Source organism: Phalacrocorax carbo, chromosome 5, assembly GCF_963921805.1.
Source record: "Phalacrocorax carbo chromosome 5, bPhaCar2.1, whole genome shotgun sequence".
Lineage (NCBI taxonomy): Eukaryota > Metazoa > Chordata > Aves > Suliformes > Phalacrocoracidae > Phalacrocorax > Phalacrocorax carbo.
The window spans coordinates 42817023-42837419 of NC_087517.1; the positions used below are offsets into that span (position 1 = coordinate 42817023).

Below are 20397 nucleotides of genomic sequence, written 5' to 3' on the forward strand. Positions count from 1 at the left end.
AAAGAAAAGGCAAATTAAAAGCCACTAGCAACAAGTGCATGGAGTTGGTCTTGGCTTTGGTGTGGGAAGATGATGATGAGTGACTGATGAGCAGCTCTTTCTTCTCTTATCACCTTTTGGTTTGAGTCCAAAGGTGGGTGGAAGATTTTCCCTGAACTTACACCATGGGCTTAGGGCTTGACGGGCTTTTTATGTGTTACCTGGGAGGACAGGTCTGCCGTTATGGTAGTTATTGCAAGATTGATCTGTCTTGTGTCACGGTGGCTCCTGTTCCTGATGCTTCCTATGGATGTGTGTGTGCCATGGTGGGATGGACTCTGTAGCTCCCTGTCTTGGCCAAGCTCTAGGCAGGCAGGGATGTGCATCAGTCCTCCCCACCTGCCTTTGCTGGCAGTAGGTACCATGTATTGCCCTTCATTTGGCTGTGCATGGAAGGACCTGGCTCCACCTCCAGCCCTAATGGTGCTTGGTACCACCCGGCCCCACCAGCCTTCCTGCATCTTATCAGCCTAAATTCTTGGCAGTCAAGGGTTTTCCATCATTGAGGCTTTTGGAGGGGTTCTCTCCCACATACCCGGGATGCAGTCAGTGCTTGTTGGAGAAGACCTCCCCTTGGCCAGCGGCAGATCCTGCTTCCTGTCCTCGGGGTTTGCACTTTTAGGTGCTCCCATTTTATTGCATTTCTTTGCTCACAGACGCAGGGCTTGTGCTGCCAGTATTTTTCCTGGGATTGCTTTTCTCCACTAACCCCATTCAGCATGGCCAGATGCCCATGCTTTGTCTTTGATTTATAGCTCAGTGACTGGGCAGAGGTGGGTTGCTACCGTAATCCCATCAGGATCAGCTTGGTGTGATGGATAGAGCTGGGAGCATTGGGGAGGACAAGGCTTTGCTCCCGGCCTTCCTGTACCAGTGTGGAGCCTGCAGGGCTCCCCTGGGTCTGTGGGGCCAGGAGAGGAAAGCCTGCAGTTGGGTTTCTGGGCTAAGCCCTCTCAGAGAATTTGCAGAAGCTATTTTTAACCTTTTCTGTGCCACTACATGCCAGGAAATACTGCTGTTAGGGATCAGCTGAATGCTGTGTATTCAAACACTGCAGGAAAAAGACTTTTGGGGGTTTTAAATAGGTTTCACTAGGCTGTTGATTTTATTTTTTTTAATAGGTGCTACACTGTCATCAGCCCTAGACCTCCCCAGATCTGCTGCTGCACCGTGCCTGGTGGAGAGGAGATCCAGGAGTAGGTAGGGCACTTACTCAAGACACTGGAGATCCTGCTTGCTGCTCCCCAGCTTGTTCACGACAGCGCTTCTGTGCCTTGAAAAGCAGCCAGCCTCTCTGTCAAGTACAGCTGGGTCTGTTTGCATGTCCCATCTGTCCCTCTCCCAAAAACTTATTGATACCTCCAGCTAATGCAAAGTTAAATCCATGCTCTGCAAGTCCCTGTTGAAGACAGCTTTGCTGTTCCCCTGGCGGGTGGCTCACAGGATGGACATCCAGTAATGTCCCCCAGGGAGCAGAAACCCAGCAAATGGGGCGAGGAGGTGACACACAGCTGCTGTGTCACCCCATGTGATGCCAGCAGAGGAGCAAGGGGTATCTGGAGAGAAACCCTGCAGCCTACCACCATGCTGGTCCACGACCAGCACCTCCCCTGGTGCTTCCATGCCCCAGAAACCTGGTGGGGTTTTGTGGGGTGCCTGCCAGCAGCTGTGGGACCATGCTTGTCAGATCTTCCCTAAAGCTTTGCCCAATCCTTAGAAAAGCCCATTTAGGATTTTGGAAAGAGTAGTGACACAGCTGCTACCACAGGGTGTAACCAGTGTGGTGCTCTGACCCAGGCAGTTGCTGCCTATATGCTGCCTGTTGGATTAATTGGGGTGGGGTAAGCACACAGCAGATCCTCCCGGCTTGCACGGTTGGATTTTACCCTGCAGCATTGCCTTTCCCTCATGGAGGAAAAAAAAATTGGTGTGAAAGCGGGTGCAGGTGCCTTTGAGCTGGTTGCACAACAAGATGCTGTTGCCTTCCTCATTCGTGCGGGGCGAGCTCTTGTTTCTTCCCCCCCCCTTTCCTCCCTCTTCATTTTGGATGCTGTTTACGGCTTTGGATAAACAGATGGGGCAGGGTTTTTCCTTGTCTATATTTAATCCTAGCCCATATTTATAGTGCTTCCAGAGGAGTTAGCAGACCATTGTCTCAGCCATGGCTATAGAAGTGATTTCTAAACAAATCTTGCCCTGTCCACCCTTGTTTCCCACCCCCCCCACCCCCCCTGCCCCATACCCAAGCCTGTTCCCAACTGTCCCCTTTTATTCTCATGTAGCCTGAGTTGGAAGGCTTGCTAGCATCTGTCCTGCCTCTGCATTCAGAAACATCTCAGGTCTGCCCCTGAACAGTCACCTCCAAAACACAATTCCCACTCCAAGTCCAGCTGTGGGGGGGGGCATACTTTCCCCCATCCTTTTGTGTGTGTGTCTGTGTGAGAGAGAGAGCGAGAGCGCGATGCTACATCCAGAATGGACTGAGATGCAGCCAAGATGCTGCTTTCAGGAGAGGAAATACATCAAAACGAGCAATTATGAAAAGGTACGTTCTTGCTGCCTTTTCAGACCACAGGGTGTGTGTAGAGGGGATCTTTCCAGCTATTTCTCCACACAACCACATCTGTCCAGACCTTTACCATAAAGCTTCCCATATATAGTTACATAAATACAGGAAGGGAGAGTGTCCCTGCAAATGCCAGACACTGAGAGGTGTGTGGATACATCGGTGAGAGTTGTCAGTGCACTGCTGTAATGATTGATACAAAAAATTATTTGGCACTGGACTGCCAGGCAGGTATTTAAAAATATATTCATGGTTTGCACTTTGATTCACAGTGAAATCACCTACCTGGTCCTGTTTTCTTTCTTGCTTTGTGCAATGCTCACCAAGCAGGGGTGACCTTTGGGCTGTCAAAGTGTTTTTTGGTTTTTAACAGGATTGTGTGTAAGTGTTGCTAAAATTGGTGAAAACTTTGTCACTTGAGCTATTTCTGTGATGACGCTGCGTACCTCGTGCTGTATTTTGTGCCTGTGTAGCATGGAGGGCTTGAACCCTGCAGCTACGGAGATAAAAAAGCCCTGCAAGAGCCTACCTAGTGTCTGCAGGGTCTATTTAAGGGGAAGCAGTAAGTGTTTAAGGTCTTGCATGCCAGCTGGAAAATGTGCAGTCCCAAACAGTGCCTCGTATTAATGAGAAACAACATCCTGCCTGCCGTGGAGGTGCATTGCAAAGGGGCGAGCTGGATGGATGGTGAACCATGCTAGCTAGCGAGAGTATCTTTCCTCTGTTCCCCTCTTCCCACTGACTGCTTATTGCTTTTTCTTGCTGCTAATGGCAGCTCCAAGTCCCCTGTCTTACCTGGTCCAGCTCTGATAAGCGCAGTCTTGACTGAAAGCCTGGTTTCTCTGTATTTAATGCCTGCCAAGCCATCTCCCCTTGGGGTGCTACCAGCAGGACCTGAAACAATGCTCTTCTCAAAAGGAAAAGTGTTTGTACACAAGTTCTCCCTTCCCTTTTCTGGCTGAAGCCTGGTGCATCCCGTCTAGCTAAGTGCATTCCCAGCATACCGGCCTAGGGGATGGCTTGGGAAGCATTTCAGGCAGGCTGGAGTATCTCCTGCTCTGGCTCTCCCCTGCAAATTTCCTCTTACTGCATTCCAGAAAAGGGCACCAAATCCTACAGGGCTTTCTGCTTCTCCTCGCTGTGCTGGCAGAGACAGACACGCTGGTTTAATAACAGCCAGCTGCAGCCAAAGTAATTGGCGCTTGTCTTCGTGTTTCCTTCGGCTCCATATTCCTGCCTAAGGAATTTGGGTTTGGGGGTTATTTTCTGCTTGATCTGATTTTCAAGCAGAGGGAGAACAGAAAAATTGCATGGGTAGAAAGGAAGAAAAGGGAGAAGGGAAAAACAGTGGTAGGAGTGGATGAAAAGCCCTGTGGGTTGCTGAATGCAAGCAGGGGATTTGGATATAACTTTTAATTGCACAGGGCTTTATTTTTAAGAACCATTAGCACTTTGCAGCTGGGCTGGAGTTTTGTGGCAGGTTTTTAGGGAGCAGGGTGTAGGGATGTCTGTAGGGATGCTGGATGGCAGGATTTACTGGGATGATGCCAGGTACCTCGGACTGCTTACCTGCTCCCTGGTGCAAACCTAGAGGAGCAAAGGATGGTTCCGGCTCTGCGCTCCAGAGTTCTGCCTTCAGCTAGCAGAGAGGCACCAGGCTTGCCTGCTTGCCCACATGCTCCTGGCCTTTCTGGCTACCCTCCAAGCTCCAGAGGACATGGGTGACACCAGAGAAGGTCTTACCAGCACTTGCATCACCCATGATGTTGGTGTTCAAAGTGCTGGTGTGTTCTGCAGGCAGCTGGAAATCCTCTCAGCTCTGGTGTGCTGATGCAGGTTCTCTTCCACAGGGTTTCTGGAAGTGTTTTTACAAGCATTTCTGGAAAAAAAGGAGAAAAAACCCTTTATTTTTCCTCAAGTGAAGCAGGGCAGTTGGTGCAAGAAGGGACATTTCTCTGCCTGGTCCCTGTCTGGTCAGCAGGGAGGAAGCGGGAAGAGCCAGTCCCTATCCCGGGAGATCCTGGCGCTGTGGTGGGAGACAGTGATGACCTGGCTGAACGTGCAGAAAGCCCAGTCTTGTGGGCCCTCCATACTCACTAAATACTGCCCTGGGCTCCCACAGCATCTGAGCACTTGATGGTTTTATAAATATGTATTACAGCAGCGTGCAAATGCCCTGAAAGGTCTTATGAAATGGGGAGAAGGACCAATTTACAAGCCTGAGAGCAATGTATTTCCAAATCACTATTCAAGGCAAGAGGGTTGTTTTGTACAGGATGGTGGCCAGCAGTAGTGTCCTGCAAGACCAGGCTGTCCTCGCTACCCAAAGCCCTTGGTGATTTGTAGGCAGTGCTGTGCTCATTAGGAGCACCCATTTTATTTTACCTGATGCTTTAAGGAGAACTCAAGGATGTTCTCCTGTATCGGCACCGCAGGGTTGGTGTGCGCCTGGGGAGAGTGTTACAGGTGTGTGGGGTGGCATGGTGGGACCTGGAGCTTTTGCTAATGTGCGGCGGTTCCTTTCTCTCCCCCAGGCTGGTTCCCCAAGGTGACGCCAGGGTCCCCGTAGCTGGCTTCGGTCGCAGAGTGGCCATGGCTGCCTAGCACTCCCTGGGACCGCGGGGGTCGGTGGGCCGGAGATGGCGGCACAGAGGATCCGGGCGGCCAACTCAGGTGGCCTGCCGCGATGCAAGTCGGAGGGGACGCTCATCGACCTCGGCGAGGGCTTCGCCGAGACCAGCCTCTGCGACGTCAAAGGTGCGGAGTGATGGGTGGGAACGATGCCCTCTCCTCAATTCGGGTGCTTTCTCTCACCCCGGGGGTCTGGGAGGGGTTTTGGTTAAAAAATAGCAGACAGCAACTGCTGGGGAAGAGCAGCAAGCGCTGATGAGCACATGCGCAGGTGCAAGGATGGGCATGGGCCTGACACCAAGAGAGAGGTGACAGTGACAAGGTCGTTGCAAGGGTTTGTTTTCCACTTCCTCAGCGCATGGAGCTTGCAGGTTGCTTGAATAATCCTTTTTCTTCCTTTTATCACTTTCTTTTCAGCTGTATTTGCCTTACCCAGCATAAAAGCCACATTCAGGTGAGAGGGGAATTACTGTTCCCCTGGCAGAAACGGATCCCAAGAAATAACTCCATGTGGAAGTTAGCATGTGCCGATGGTCATGGACAAAAGCGATCGCTTTTGCAGGTGTAGCAAGAGGAGTCCCAAACATCAAACACTCTTGCTGCAAATTAGATTGTTTTTAATGCAAAAATAGGAATTACTTGTATTCTCCAAGGGGTCTGCTGCTTTGAGCAGATCTGTGTTAACTCTGGCGCTGCGTTGGCTGCCTGCCCAGCTGTGGGGGGACATGGCCACTCACCCGTCTGATCCGAAGGGATGGGGAGACTGAAAATGCCCTGTCCTGCAGACAGCTTGGGCTGCAGTGCTGGGTTAACAGTGGCCTCCCACCAGGGTGGTAAAATAGTTTCAATATGGAATTTATATGTAGTTTTACGCTGAATAAATGTCCTCACAACTTTCCCTACCTTCTGGTGGAGGAAGCAGATGAACGATGAGTTGTTCAGGATGTGTGCAAACTCTTCCTGATATTTTGATCCCTAGAGTATATTTAAAGACTTTTCTTTGCTTGTCTGTGCCTTCGCTTGCCATGTACTTTCTGTGTTCAAGAAGTGCTGCCAGCCTGAAGTCAGTGACCACAGGATTGCGCAGTCTGATCTGTCATCCCTTTGTTTCTGGGATTTTTAGGGGCTTCCTGTGTTTCTTAAATCCCCCTTTTCGCTCCAGAGAGTATTTAAGCCTACTGAAGCAGATGCAGTCCCAGTTCTCTTACAGCTCTGTATTGGTGAAAATCCAGCTCTCCTTGTTTTCTTAGCAAGATAACACAGATTTGAATGTTAGTGTAACATCATCTGTAGCTTATTTCTGGTGTCTTTTACAGAAATAGGTCCTGAAAGTGAGAACAAAAGCAATAAAAATGGTGACAGCGTGAGTATCTGCAGGCGTGACCCAGCTGTTTCGCTTGTAATTGGGATCCCCAGGCAAATTGACTTTCGGCTGGCGCTGCTGAAAGGGAGATTGGAGATGCTGCTAGGACCATGTCAGCACTGCATGAGGGTGATGCTGTGCTTCTTTCTGAGGGTTCAAACTACACGACCTTCTTTAGAAATTGAGTTAATTTTTCTTGAGGAGCTTTGAAACACAGGTGCTAGGTAAGAGAGGTGAGATGCTGATTTTGTGGCTGGTGTGACGTGAAAAAGTAGGAATATGACATGCCCTCAGTGGGTACCCTTAGCTGTTTCTTGCACTGAAATGTGAGCTGTTTTACCGGTGCAGGAGAGTGGTTACAAGAGAACAAGAGTACTTTTAGCCTGTGAATGTTATGTGTTAAACTGCAGCAGCACGGGTGACTATTTGCATGGAGCGTGCAATGGCAGTACTAAAGAGCTGCTGGTGAAAGACCTTGAGATACTGCTGAGCAAATTGGTAGGATAGTGGCTCTTCCCATGTAGCAATTGTTGAGAACCCCACCTTATTAATTTCTGTTATTTCAAATGTGAGCATTTCAGGGGATGCCTGTGATTCTGACACGTGCCCATAGGAGCTTAGGTCCCAACATGCCAGGTGAAAAGGAAAGCTGTTAAGAAGTGACTCCCACTCCCTCAAGACTCCTTCCAATACATCTTGTGCATCGTTCATCAGGGAGTTTCTCAAGGCTGTGGGATGCTGGCATCTTGTACAGGAGAAACCGCGTGGGGCTCAGCGTCAAGGGGGAGGCTTGTTGCTAAGACACTTGACTGAACTGGGAGGATAACAAGCTGCTGCTTCTCCTGTCTTGGCTTCTGCTGCTCTTCCCAGCTGTGTTGATGCCTGTCCCTTTAGATTGTGAACCCTTTGGGGAAGGGGAAGATGAATGTACCAGATGTAGTGGAGGGAGAAGTTTTGTGTAAAAATTTTAGTGGGGAAAACAAGTACCTGTAGGTTTGAGAGGCTTTAAACCTACATTATTTCACTGCTTAAAGTAGTGCAGATGGCTTACCTACAATTAATGACTGCAAGTAATTTGTGACTCTTGTGGATTGCTTACAGTGCTGTTTTTCATCTTGGTTTTGCAGTGCCTTCTCCTAGTGCCTTGCTGGTTGACAATCCCACGTGCTTTGGAAATGCAAAGGAAGTAATAGCAATCAAAGATTACTGTCCAACTAATTTCACCACTTTGAAGTTCTCCAAGGGGGACCACCTTTATGTCTTAGACACATCAGGAGGTGAGTGGTGGTATGCTCACAACACCACGGAAATGGGTTATATCCCGTCCTCCTACGTCCAGCCTGTAAACTACCGCAACTCTTCCTTAACGGACAGTGGGATGATAGACAATCTACTAGAGAGCCCTGATGAGGGGGTCAGAGAGTTAGACCTGCTTGGAGAATGGACTGACGTGAAAAGAAACTCTGTGAAAACCTACAGTAACAACCCGTTCTTGAACGGAGCCCAGACGAACCCGTTTCTGAATGGGAATTTGCAAACAGTGCCCAGCTCAGACAAAGAGTCCAACTCCAGTGTCGCCCTTGACTTGCTGCTCTTTGACACAGGGGCTCCTACTTCAACTGTTTGCAGTTTGGCCGCTAATAGCAGCCTGGGTAACATTTTTGATGAGTTTCCATCCACAAACAGGCTGGATCTGGAACAGCCTGTGAGAAGGGACAATCCCTTCTTCAGAAGTAAACGCTCTTACAGTTTGTCTGAACTGTCTGTTCTTCAAGCCAAGTCGGACGCTCCGGCATCATCGGGTTTCTTCAGTGGTTTGAAGTCTCCCACCCCTGAGCAGTTCCAGAGCCGGGAAGATTTTAGGACAGCATGGCTGAACCACAGGAAGCTGGCTCGGTCTTGCCATGACTTGGATTTGCTTGGCCAAAATCCTGGCTGGGGTCAGACGCAACCAGTGGAAACCAACGTTGTCTGCAAGCTGGATAGCTCTGGTGGAGCCGTTCAGCTTCCAGACACCAACATCAGCATCCACGTGCCAGAGGGTCACGTGTGCCCTGGGGAAACGCAGCAGATCTCCATGAAAGCGATGCTGGATCCGCCGCTGGAGCTGAACAGTGACAAGTGCAGCACAATCAGCCCGGTCCTGCAGATCAAACTCAGTAACATGGAGGTGAAAACCTTCATCATTCTGGAGATGAAGGTGTCAGCAGAGGTTAAGAACGACATTATGAGCAAGAGTTTGGTAGGACTGCAGTGCCTGCGGAGCGACATGAAAGAGGGGCCGTACGCACCGGTGCAGCTGAGCTATTCATATGGGGACACGATCCAGGTGCAGCTGGAGAACCTGGAGCCTTGCATGTACATTGCAGCCGTAGCCCAGGGGCAGAACATCCTCTACCCTTACACCGTTTGGGATTACATCAGCAAGAAGATCACAGTTGGTGTCTACGGCCCAAAACACATTCACCCTTCCTTTAAAACTGTCGTGGCCATGTTCGGGCATGAATGTGCACCCAAGACTCTCCTGGTGAACGAGGTCACGAGGCAATCCCATAGCCCGGCTCCTGTTGCCCTCCAGCTCTGGGGTAAGCATCAGTTTGCTCTGTCCCGGCCTCAGGACCTCAAGCTCTGCATGTTTTCCAACATGACCAACTACGAGGTGAAAGCTAGTGAGCAAGCCAAAATTGTGCGGGGCTTCCAGATGAAGCTGGGCAAGGTCAGCCGCCTTATCTTTCCCATTGCATCCCACGACCCCAATGAGCTCTCAGACTTCACACTAAGGATACAGGTCAAGGATGACAAGGACGCCATTTTGACCCAGTTCTGCGTCCAGACGCCGCAGCCGCCTCCAAAAAGTGCCATCAAACCGACGGGACAGAGGCGATTCCTCAAGAAGAATGAGGTTGGAAAGATCATCCTTTCCCCTCTGGCTGCCACTGCCAAATACCCAGTTTTTCAGGATCGGCCAGTGTTGAGCTTGAAGTACGGCAAACTGCTGAAGACAGTGGTGCGGCAAAGCAAGAACCACTATTTGCTGGAGTATAAGAAAGGAGATGTCATAGCACTCCTCAGTGAGGAGAAGATCAGGTTGAAAGGGCAGCTGTGGACCAAGGAGTGGTATATTGGCTACTACCAGGGAAAAATAGGCCTTGTGCACACCAAAAATGTGCTGGTGGTTGGGAAGGTTAAGCCCAGCTACTTCTCTGGGCCAGATCTTACCACCAGCCTGTTGCTCGAGCAGATCCTGAGGCCCTGCAAGTTCCTGACCTATATCTACGCTTCTGTGAGGACTCTGCTCATGGAGAACCTCAGCAGCTGGCGGTCCTTCGCCGATGCGCTGGGGTATTTGAACTTGCCGCTCACATTTTTCTGCCGAGCGGAGCTGGACAGCGAGCCAGAGCGAGTGGCCTCCGTCTTGGAGAAGCTGAAGGAAGACTGCAACAACACTGAGAACAAGGAGAGGAAATCTTTCCAGAAGGAGCTGATGACAGTAAGTCTGAGGTCTGACGAGGGTGTCTTAATTCTGTGCCATGCAGAGTGATTAGAATGAACAGGAGGTAGAAGTTTCCTAATTCAGCCTGTAGAAAATTAAGTCCATCTTTTAATGACTTCTGCAGGCTGCTCCTCAGAGCCAGATGAAAGTTCAGCCCTGTGGTTGTTCTCATTGGCAGGTTCCTGGTTTAACAGGATCGTGGCCATAAATGAGGGACGTAGTGGGTGAAATGCCATAGGTACATGTTGTGTAAGGGCAGCAAACAGGCTTGCTTTGGAAGGTAGCTAATCTGAAGCCTGTCAAGATCAAAGTGATTTTGGTCCAGTGTTTTCATAGCACTCAGCTGGTCTCTTCTGGGTATTTACATTTCAGCCTTCAGTGTTGCATGGTTCAAGGAATTACTCAAGAGTTGCTGGTCTCCTCAACCTCTGTGTCAAAGCGTGCATTGTTGAAGGCAATACTGATGGAAAACAGGAAGAAGGGCAAGAAACATAAAAGCTCTTCCTATGTTGGGTGGCATGGGTTAGCCACCTCTCAGGTCACATACTTCTGAATTGCTAAGTGTATCAAAGTGTGCTGGAGAGAGGTTTTACGGCTGCTGTGAAGAATGATGCTACTACACCTTTGCCTTCATGAAACAACCTCAGATTCCTATATAATAATCTTAGGTTATGTCTGCCCCGTCTATCTTTGAGAGAGATGGCAGCTAAACCAAGGGCATCTCTGACTTGGGATGCTTTACTTCCAACTGTTGATCGCATTTGCAAATTGACATGCATGGCTTGCTTCTGTCCCAAAAGGTGTTTGGGGAAGTGCAGCCTTCACGTATTTCTAGGGTGCTGACAGGAAGTCTCTTACAAGAAATCATCTTCATGATAATTTCTAGCATTTCATAGGAAGTCAGCCAAAGAAAATACAGGACAAAATGTCTGGAAGAGATTTGCAGCTCTCACCTCTTAACAGTCTCTCCAGCAGAAGCAAGATAACTGAGTTACAGCCAATCATGTGGTTTAGAATGCGAGCTGAATTAAGGAATAGCAAAAGCTTTGCTTGGCAGTGATGGGTGCAGGCAGCAGGGCAGGAACATGCAGCTCACAAAATGAAATTATGAGTAGGCAGCCTGAGTAAAGAGCCGAATGAAGTATTTAATTTCCCAAACCCCCTTTAATAAGAAGGGGGAAATTTGAGGATCAAGTGTGAGGTATAAGGCATTATGAAGAGTACAGAGCTCTTTGTTATTCACAGAAATATTTTCCAGTGAGTTCCCAGTGCCTGAGCACCACTTTGTGGCCCGTGGGGCAATGTTTTGTCTTTGACTTTCAGGTGCCAGGTCATGCCACCAACACTGCCTCTGTTAAAGGGTTCTTCTGGCTGTCACATGCAGTTGTGTCATCTTTCTGGAGCCATCCAGGAAGGGAAAATACCCACCGTGGTAGCCAAGGCCGGTGTCTGGCTGTGTAGTTCCCCCCCAAGGGAGGGTTTGCTCCTTTAATCATTTGCATTGGTGAGCAGTGGGATGCAATCTGTGCTCCTCTTGCTGGGTGCTTCCAAGGGCTTTCTGCTATTTGCCTTACAACTTTGCAAAGCTATAAGTGTTTCTTTTATCTATTCCCTTTGTCTCCGGGGGTCCCAGGCAGTCTGTAGGTCGCAGAAAAATCCACGCCAGACCTTAGTGGGGAGACAAAGGGAAAGATAAGGCTCTCTTGGATACTCACATTGCAGCTAACTGAAGGGGAAGGCTGTAAGCTGCAGGAAAACATCCTGCTCCCCAAGGGATGTCTGCAGTGGAGCGTCCCAGAGCAGGTTTTAGTTTTGTTATTTGAATGGAGGCTAATCCTGAGCATTGGCTCTGTTTCCTGTTCTTTTGGAGTCTGAGCCTGTTGATAAAGGATGAGCTCCATTCCTGGTGGAAGATGACGCTTCTTCTAAACCCCTTGCTGCTGTCAAATCCTCCTTAGCTTATGGAGAAATTAGACTGAGTTTTGGTTTTGGTGGTTGGGGGTTTTTTTAAATTTTTTTTAAAGAAATAGATGTTTCAGGGGGTGACAAAGGAGTAGTAATGTATCTTATTGTGTTTAAATCTGATTTTATTTGTAACAAATGAACTCGCTTTCTGGTGTCTGCTGGCAAGAAAAACTGGTTGGCTTAAGTGCTGATCTGGCTGTTTCATCTTAAAGTTGGTTGTCTCCTCTCAAAGGGACTGTGAAGGGAGAAGTAGTAAGCAGGCTTATCTCACTTCAGCGTTGAGTACACAAGATTGCAGTGGCAGAACCATGTACCAGCAGCCAAGCATGGAAAAGCCCAGTCGCTATAACTAGTTAATAAGTAATCTGCACTTAATTATTACTTTTCTAATCTAGCACTAGGAGCAGTCTGTGAAGGTAACTGGGTAAATGTTGCTCAGAAGGTAGTCATCGCATCAGAAAGAGAAACCTACTTCTCCCCTTCCTCCTCCCTGGCCATTGAAAGTAGGCAGCACACAGATGTTCTTGCTAAAAAAACCTGGGCACAGTTGTAAGACCACCTTGTTGCAGGCTGGTCATCTAGTGACAGTACTATTTGGTCCTTGGGAGCTGGGGTTAGACCTGTGATGAGGCACAGCATTTCTCTTTCTCTGGATTTTCAATATGGTGTTTTTATAGAGCATTTATTGTCCTTTTCAAGAGACACTGCCGTTGGGAAAAACATGGGTCTTCTGGGAATGCCACTGGGCATGTCAGCAGATCGCTGTGGAAACTTATGAGCTTTTTCTTCCATGCTACTTCTAAAGATCATGCAGAAGTTGATGATTGGTTTTTTTCTTCCCCCATTTTTTTCTATCATTTTTTCTGACTGCAAGTATCTCCATGCTGCCTTTTTTCTACCAAAATATACTGCTTGTCCCTAGTGTGTGCAGACCCCAAAGAGCTGCTGGTGGGCTCAAGCAGTCCTTTGTGTCCTGCAGAGCAGGGTGTCTGCTTACTTGGACCTTGTGCTGGTATGCCTGGAGCGTGCCAGCCCAAGGTTGCTCATGTTGGGTCCCTCTTGCTCATCCATCCCAAAGCAACCTGCTTGCTAATGGTAGTCCTTGTGCTGAATTTGGGTCCAGGAGGAAAACCAGACTCCTACTCTTCTTCTGTCTTTGTGGGAAAAAATCCCCACCATGTGTATAGATCTTGGACGTTGCTCCCCTAAGGAATCACACTGCACCATGCTGAAGTTGGTGGGATGTTTTCTGTAGGGCACTGCTTGTCCTTGCATAGCCAAATTGCTTGCAGCACAGAAGGAGGAGGAGTCACTTGCAGGCTTTCAGCAAGGTGTTCTTAATGCACAGCAATTGTACGACTTGCCCTGCACCCCTATCAATAAATAGAAAGCTGCAGAAATGCCACCGATGTCTTTCAGCTATTGTGTTGTCAGGCTCCTTGCTCTGCAGGCAGTATGAGACAACCTGCATTTATTTTCTGGGGCTGTCAGGAAATCCTTACTGCCTTCCCATCCCCAGTGCAGGAGTTGCGGGCTCTGTGTTCTTGTTCCCATGCAATTTTGGTCCTGCAAAAAAAAAAAAAAAGCTGCCTGTGATTGCACTTGGCTGATGGCACTTGGCATCCCTTCTTCTGAAATGACACCTTTCTCCCCATGTTTGAGGAGGTCCTGGGGCTGTGAAGACTGGAGCTAGGTGAGAGCTGCAGCATGGGGCTGCCCCAGGCACATCCCCTGCCTGTCCTGCCTGCCATGCTCAGGTCACATCCCTGCATACGTCCCCGCAGCAGTTAATGGGACACTAAATATTATTGCTTAGGGTAACTGCATCTCATCTTCCCCTGCCAAACACCCTACAGGCATTTTGGGGGTGGCTAATGTGTGATAACACTTGGACCCCTGGGGTGCTTTCCAATTTAAATCCTATTTTAAAAAAAAGAAAAAATTAATTAACAGCTTCCTTGTGGGTCTTGTGCCACGCTTCGCGGTCACATGTGAACTTGGCAATGCTTTCTGTTCCTGGAGGAAAGGAGAAAGGCTTTTACTCCTTTAGTCTGACTGAAGATGAGGAAGAAAGAAGAACCCACAGCTCAGATGGCTCCTCCGGAGCACGTGGGAGTCAAGGCTGGACCATGGGGGGGGCTGCGTATTTGTGCATGGGAGAGCGAGCAGCGCCGGAGGCTCACAGAGTCTGGAGTGGACCACGAAGGTTGCAGTGATGGGCACGGGCAGGGGTGGCTGCACATCTGCAGGTGGTCTTTGGGATTGCCTGTTGCTTCTAGCTTGGCTTGCTTTCTTCCAGGTACTGGTTTCCATCATTAGAGGATGGGAAATGGGATTCTGCATTTCAGAGTCAGGATGCAAATTCAGAAATTCAGCCTCCCCTGGGTGCCTTTTAAGTGGAGGTGCTCTGCGCTGCTTTGAACTGGGATTTAAATATCAAACCATCTCCTTTGCTGAGTGCTTGTCTGGTGGAGCAGGCTTGGAGCTGCTTGAGGTTAAAAAATACTTTGGAGGATGCTGGGAAGGCACAGCCCAGGTCGCGCCTCAGCAGGGAGCACGGCTGGGTACTGAGGGGTGGAGATGTTGTGGTGCACCCAGCTCTCTGGGAAGGTTTGTCCAGGGTGAGGGAGGAGGATGGAAAGAAATTGTAGCATAATCCTAAAAGCACCTGCTGGAGGATTAAATCTGTTGTGAGCCATGCTCATCCCAGCCGGGCAGTCGGGGCTTCCAGGAGAGCTGCATGTGTTTCATGTATTTCTGTAACAGAGGGACTGAGTTGTGCCCAGGCCAAAAAAAGTGTCACTGTTACCACTAATATTTTCTCTTTGACTCTGACCTTAGTGGCTGTGTGTCCTTCTTGCACCCATCCCCACTTGGCTTTGCTGCTGTCCCCATCTCCCATCATCTCTGCCCACTCGCCTGTGTTTTCCCCAGCCCAGAATGTGCATGTTGAGCCTCTCCAGCTCAAATCATCAGGGGCAAAGTGTAGGAAGTAGGTGTTTCTGTGGCCATCAGTAGGTTTCAGAGTTAACATGCTGTGCTGCAGGGAGCAGTCAGTCTCTTCCAAAGCTGTTGCTTCAAGCAATTGTACAGTTCTCAGTCACATGGCCTCCGAGCTACGTTACTTGATGCTGTTTTCTTGTTCATATCAAGTAGCAGAAGGAACAGGAGACTCACCTCCTGCAGCTCTGTCCTTAAACCCTGTGGTTTGCTCCTGGTCGCTGTCTCTGCTGCCTCAGACCTGCTTGGCCTCCAGCAGGAGATGAGAGCAGCTCGTTTAGCCTGCTTTGTGAAATACTGGGTTGTTTGGGGGTTTTCATGCCGGCAGTTGAGCTGCCTGGAAACGGAGGTTTGAGGATGCTAAATCTGCCCTTCCTTAGGACCATCCAAATCCTCTGCCTGCAGAGGAGAGAGTGGTGAATCTGTGGGCTGGGTAGTAAGGTAGCGTTGCTGGAGAGCTGGGCACAAAGCGCTCTGCGGAGATGGTTGTGGCACAGGTGTGAGATCTAAATGCTTCTAAATGCCCTTTTTTTAACAAAAAAAATGCTCTTTTAAATGTATTTTCTTTGCTTGCTTAACAATAGGGTTTATTACTTATCTTGCTCGCACAGGAAACCAGTGTAAGCGCTTCAGAGGAACAAACACACACCGGTCTGCAGCTGTAATTAGATTCGAGCCCAGCTTTGAGATGGAAACAGATAAGGAAAAAATTGACATGCATTTGCTTTGCAGATTGCTGGAGCGGTGTCAGATGTTCCCATCTTCCCCCACTTGTGCCTGTGAAACCGCCTGTGCAAGGTCTTAATCCTTCTTTTGCTCCAGAGCCAAACCAGTTGGGGTTTGCCTAGACCCACCCTTGGCAGGAGAGGATGTCAGGACCCACGGTGGCAGAAAGTGAGAGGATTCTGGCTGTGTGTGGACCACCACACCCATGGTTTCTGTAATAACCAGCCTTGTGCTGTTGTGAAGTTGTCAGGGATGTTCCCAAGGGGGACGTGTGTGCCAGTGTGGTTCCTTGGCTGTTTGCTGGTGTTCAGCATCCCTCGGGGGGCTCTCCTCTTCATCCCTGAGCTGTGGTTTGCCTTTATTGAAGTGGGACCTCCTGTTGAAACACTGGCCCCTTTGTGTTCACACATCCTGGAGCCACCATCCAGAGTCTGCTGGTGCCATGACTCTGGATCTGGCTGTAGGGAAACGAGGGTACTCAGCAAACTATCACCCAAGGCATAGCTGGGCCCTGTTTGTTTGGTTTCCATGTTTTAAAAACAGGATGCCTGTTTTGTAATATACCTTTCTGTAGCCAGTTTTCTTTCTGAGGTGGGATTTGTCCAGGGACTGGAGTTGCTGCTGAGGCTATGGCAGCCCACAGGCTCTGGCAGAGGATGGGGGAAGCCCTGGTGAGTGGGGTGTTGATTCTGTTGGTCAGATCCTGTCCTCTGGTATTTGCTACTTAAATGCTTCCTTTCCTGGGCTGCACTGTGTGTTTTCCCCTGTTGCAACTCGCTTTCCACTTTGAGTAGATTTTAGTGTGATTTGGTACCTAAAGATAGGACCTAACACAGCTCTATCATTTTCTTCCTGGCTATCACTGGCTAGAAAACTGTTACTGCTGCAGTTCCTCTTCCCCACTTCAAAATCATTTGCAGAAAATCTCAGCTTTTTGGACAATAAACAATGCAGAAGGAGGTGGTTTCTGATCTGGCATGGGAAGGCAGAGGGGGCAGTGAAAGGAGCAAGAACATCCCTAGACCAGCAGTGGTTTTGTAGTGCTGCCAAGTGGCCATTTGCCTGGGTCTCACCCCAGCCCATCTCCTGAAGCTGATGTCGAGGTTCTCATCCAAAAATGTTCTGGCTGGCCGGTACCCACCCATCCGTGCTGAAGGACGGTGCTTCTCCAGGCTCGGGGAGGCAAGCTGCATGGACTGTGCTGGATTAGTTATCTTGATTAAAGACATCTGTTCTTCTCAGCCCCTGGGATGCTTTAAACTGCTTATGGTGGCGCCTGAACATCTTGAGGGGTTGCCTGGAAAATAAAGCTGCATTGGCCAGCCCAGGCTGCAAGCCTTGTTGAACAGGGTAGGGTGCTTTGTTCAATTAATGGGATTACTCTTCTGTTGAGCTTGGTGGCCTAATGTCACCAAAAAGGGGTTGGGAGGATTTTTGGGGTGGCTTCTTGAGGGACTTCCCTGTACAGTTTCCTGGTCACCTGCCATCTACTATCCGCCTTGACTCTCTGGTTTGGTTTTCACCACTGTCCCTCAGGCTCTGCTGAAAATGGACTGCCAGGGGCTGGTCGTCCGGCTCATCCAGGACTTTGTGCTACTGACCACAGCCGTGGAGGTGGCCCAGCGCTGGAGGGAGCTTGCTGAGAAGCTCGCCAAGGTCTCCAAGCAGCAGATGGATGCTTACGAGGCCCCGCACCGGGACAAGACAGGGGCAGTGGACAGCGAGGTGAGAGCAGATGGATCTTGGTCTCCATGGGTCCCCTAGGGTTGCAGATACCTCCGGGGCATGTTGTTATGGAGCACTTTTTGGGGGGATAAAAGGGGTTTGGGTGTGCTGGGGAAATTTGGGGGTGTTTTTCCCTGGGAATGAGTTTCTTCTGGGATGGGGATGTGTTGGGGATGACATCACTTGCTCACTGGCCATCCAGCTCAGCTCTGTTCCCCTCTCTCTTCTGCCCCATCACTGCAGGCCATGTGGAAGCCAGCATATGACTTCCTTCTCACCTGGAGCAGCCAGATGGGTGACAGCTACCGTGACGTGATCCAGGAGCTGCACACTGGGCTGGACAAGATGAAGAACCCCATCACCAAGCGCTGGAAACATCTCACTGGCACCCTAATCCTCGTCAACTCTTTGGACATGCTGCGGGCAGCTGCCTTCAGCCCACAAGACCATGAGGATTTTGCCATCTAGGTCATGTGGCGATGTTTTTGTCCACCTCTCATTTGCTGTTTTCTTTCTGTGCTTTCTTTCCCCTTTTTTTTTTAAGCAGTTGACTTTAAAAAGAAACAGAGATTGCTCTCCCCGGGTTTTAAGAGGCCAAAGTTTGCAAGTTCTCCATTGGGACTGGAAATCAGCAGGAGACATCCCTCCTTGATGGGAGGGCATCCAGAGGGGGATGGCTTTTCATATGACATTGATACCAGTTAAACTATTTCTTACTAAAAATCTTTAAAGGGGGCAAGGGGGTGGGGAGGGTTCACAAAAGAGATCACATTTTTTAGGCATTTACAAATAAAAGTCTAATTTTTTTAACGATCAGTAAAGGTTGGAACCACTTTGGGGGGAAACTGTGGGGTTTTTTTACATTGTAGAAACTGCTTTTAAACTATCATTTTTGAGATGAACGTGAGTCATGTAGATATGTATTTTAAGAGTAAGCACAGTAAATGCCCACCCTCACCACCACAGTCATGCTTTGGCACACTACCAGATGTGACTGTAAAGCACCATATGGACTTGGGATGTCCTTGGCCCAACAAGCATCTTACACCAAAAAAGGAGCTTTTCCTTTTTATTATTATTCACAGGCCCTGAGAGGTGTTTTGTTGAATTTTTTTGTTTTGTTTTATTTTCATGTCTCTGCAAACATGCATTTTCTTGTTTGTGGTCAGGGAGATGCTCGTTGCCTGTTTTCAGATACATAGGTACCATTTTTAACCAGGAAAATTGGTTGCTGCCCCTTGCGCTTCATCGCACTTGGGTGCTGCGGGAGATCTCTGGAAGAAGCTGGAGGTTTGGGATTCAGCAGAGACCCTCTTGGGAGATAGACCAGGAGAGTGGTGAGAGTGTGGCTCACCCTCTCATGGCAGCAAACTGCTTGGGCTGCTCCTCTCCAGATGCTCCTGCTCTGGGGAAGAGGCCAGAAAAGGAGAAGGAGTTGCCATCCATATATCCCTTTACACACACCACACACACACACACACACACACACACAAAAAAAAGGAAAAGAGAAGATGTTTCTCCTAGTTTGAAATCTGAGCTCACTGGCGATGCTCCAGATGCACTATGCGACTTAATTGCTCATTGCCGTTGATTTCAGACGGCTTTGAGTGGGGCTTTTCAAGGCTCCCAAAGCCCAGTTTAACTTGTAAATAGTCTTTGCTATAAACCTGATGCCATTGAGCTAAGTATTTGCAGCACCAAGTGCCCATATTTTTCCCTGTTTGTTTTATAGCTGAGTCTTTTGAACGACCTCCCCTCTTCCTCCTGCTCCCCAGCTTTCAGATATTTCATATGGGAGGGAGATATTTTTGCACAGAAATATTATTTTAAGTGCAAAGTCTCTTTATAGTGAAATGCTGCTACCACTGAAAGGTTAGTTGTTAAAGGATTATTTTCTTCCAGGTTAATAAAAAAGAAAAAAGAAAAAGAATGGGAAAGGCATCTGGCAGATCGTGCCGGCACGGTGGCCTCGGGAGGGACCGGTCTCCTTTCCTTTTCCCAAAATCATGTCCTCAGAAACAATCACTTTTCCTGGACCCCACAAGAAGTAAATAGCACCTTAAATTTCTCCTCAGGGGCATTAAGGAATTTCCTATGCAACTTAGCACAGAGAGAGGGTCCAGCAGCAGCTGAGCCCACTATGCCCCTTTCTCTTTCCCTAAGGGATCCGAAGAGCACAGTTTTCCGTGCACGAGCGAAAATCTCCATTGCAATAAGGAAAGCTTCCTCCCAGAGCATGCATGCTGGCAGAGGGATGGATTTCTCCTGGGGTTTTACCCAAATCTTGGCTTTCACTATTCTCTGAAGTGGCACGTGCTGTAGGAGGAGTTGGTCCTGTGCAGGGTCTGGGACTCTGCAGGACAGCCACACCGGGGACCCCCGAGGGTGTCAGCTGCTGGTGAGGGTAGAAATTTGAACCTCCTGTGTTTCAGGGATGTCCCTGAATAATTTCAGCATTTATTTTTTTTTTACACCTCCCCCATTGGTTTTTCTAACTACCTCAGGTACTCTATATACACAGCTTAACATTTCAGCAGCAGCCTAAAACACGCTGTGCTCAGCTTGTTGATGGTGTGTGCCTTCCCTGAGACCTGCAGGAGCACAGCCAGCACGTTTCGGGCCCTGTGGGGTAACCACTGCATTAATTTGTCCTGTCCTTGGTCTGAAATCCAGTCCCTCCTCACGTGCCAGGACTGGGCATATGTCCTTCGGATGCCTTCTACCTGCTAAATGTCAGGTCCATCTCCAAAAGCTCTGTCTGGGCTTTGCATTACCACCCTTCGTGCAGAAACTGGTTGTTGTACTTACTGTTTAATATTTCTTTTCTTTTTTTTTTTTTTTAATTTTTTTTGAAAAAAAATCTGATTAAAGCTGTTACTATTCCAGTGA

At 48.9% G+C, this 20397-nt stretch overlaps 1 protein-coding gene across 6 annotated transcripts in view; it reads left to right on the forward strand.

The window, feature by feature from the left end:
* The window catches only part of SH3BP4 (SH3 domain binding protein 4), a 38273-nt gene extending 17876 nt beyond the window's left edge, over positions 1-20397 (forward strand). For 3 of the 6 annotated variants that reach the window (XM_064452184.1, XM_064452185.1, XM_064452181.1), the window contains 4 exons: positions 5140-5362; positions 7727-10089; positions 17320-17508; positions 17752-20397. In XM_064452184.1, coding sequence (XP_064308254.1) covers positions 5245-5362; positions 7727-10089; positions 17320-17508; positions 17752-17976 — 2895 coding nt within the window. In that variant the 5' untranslated portion in view covers positions 5140-5244 and the 3' untranslated portion in view covers positions 17977-20397. Of the gene's footprint in view, positions 1-1160; positions 1240-5139; positions 5363-7726; positions 10090-17319; positions 17509-17751 lie in introns of all 6 variants that reach the window. The other 3 variants (XM_064452183.1, XM_064452182.1, XM_064452186.1) reach the window with 2 other exon arrangements.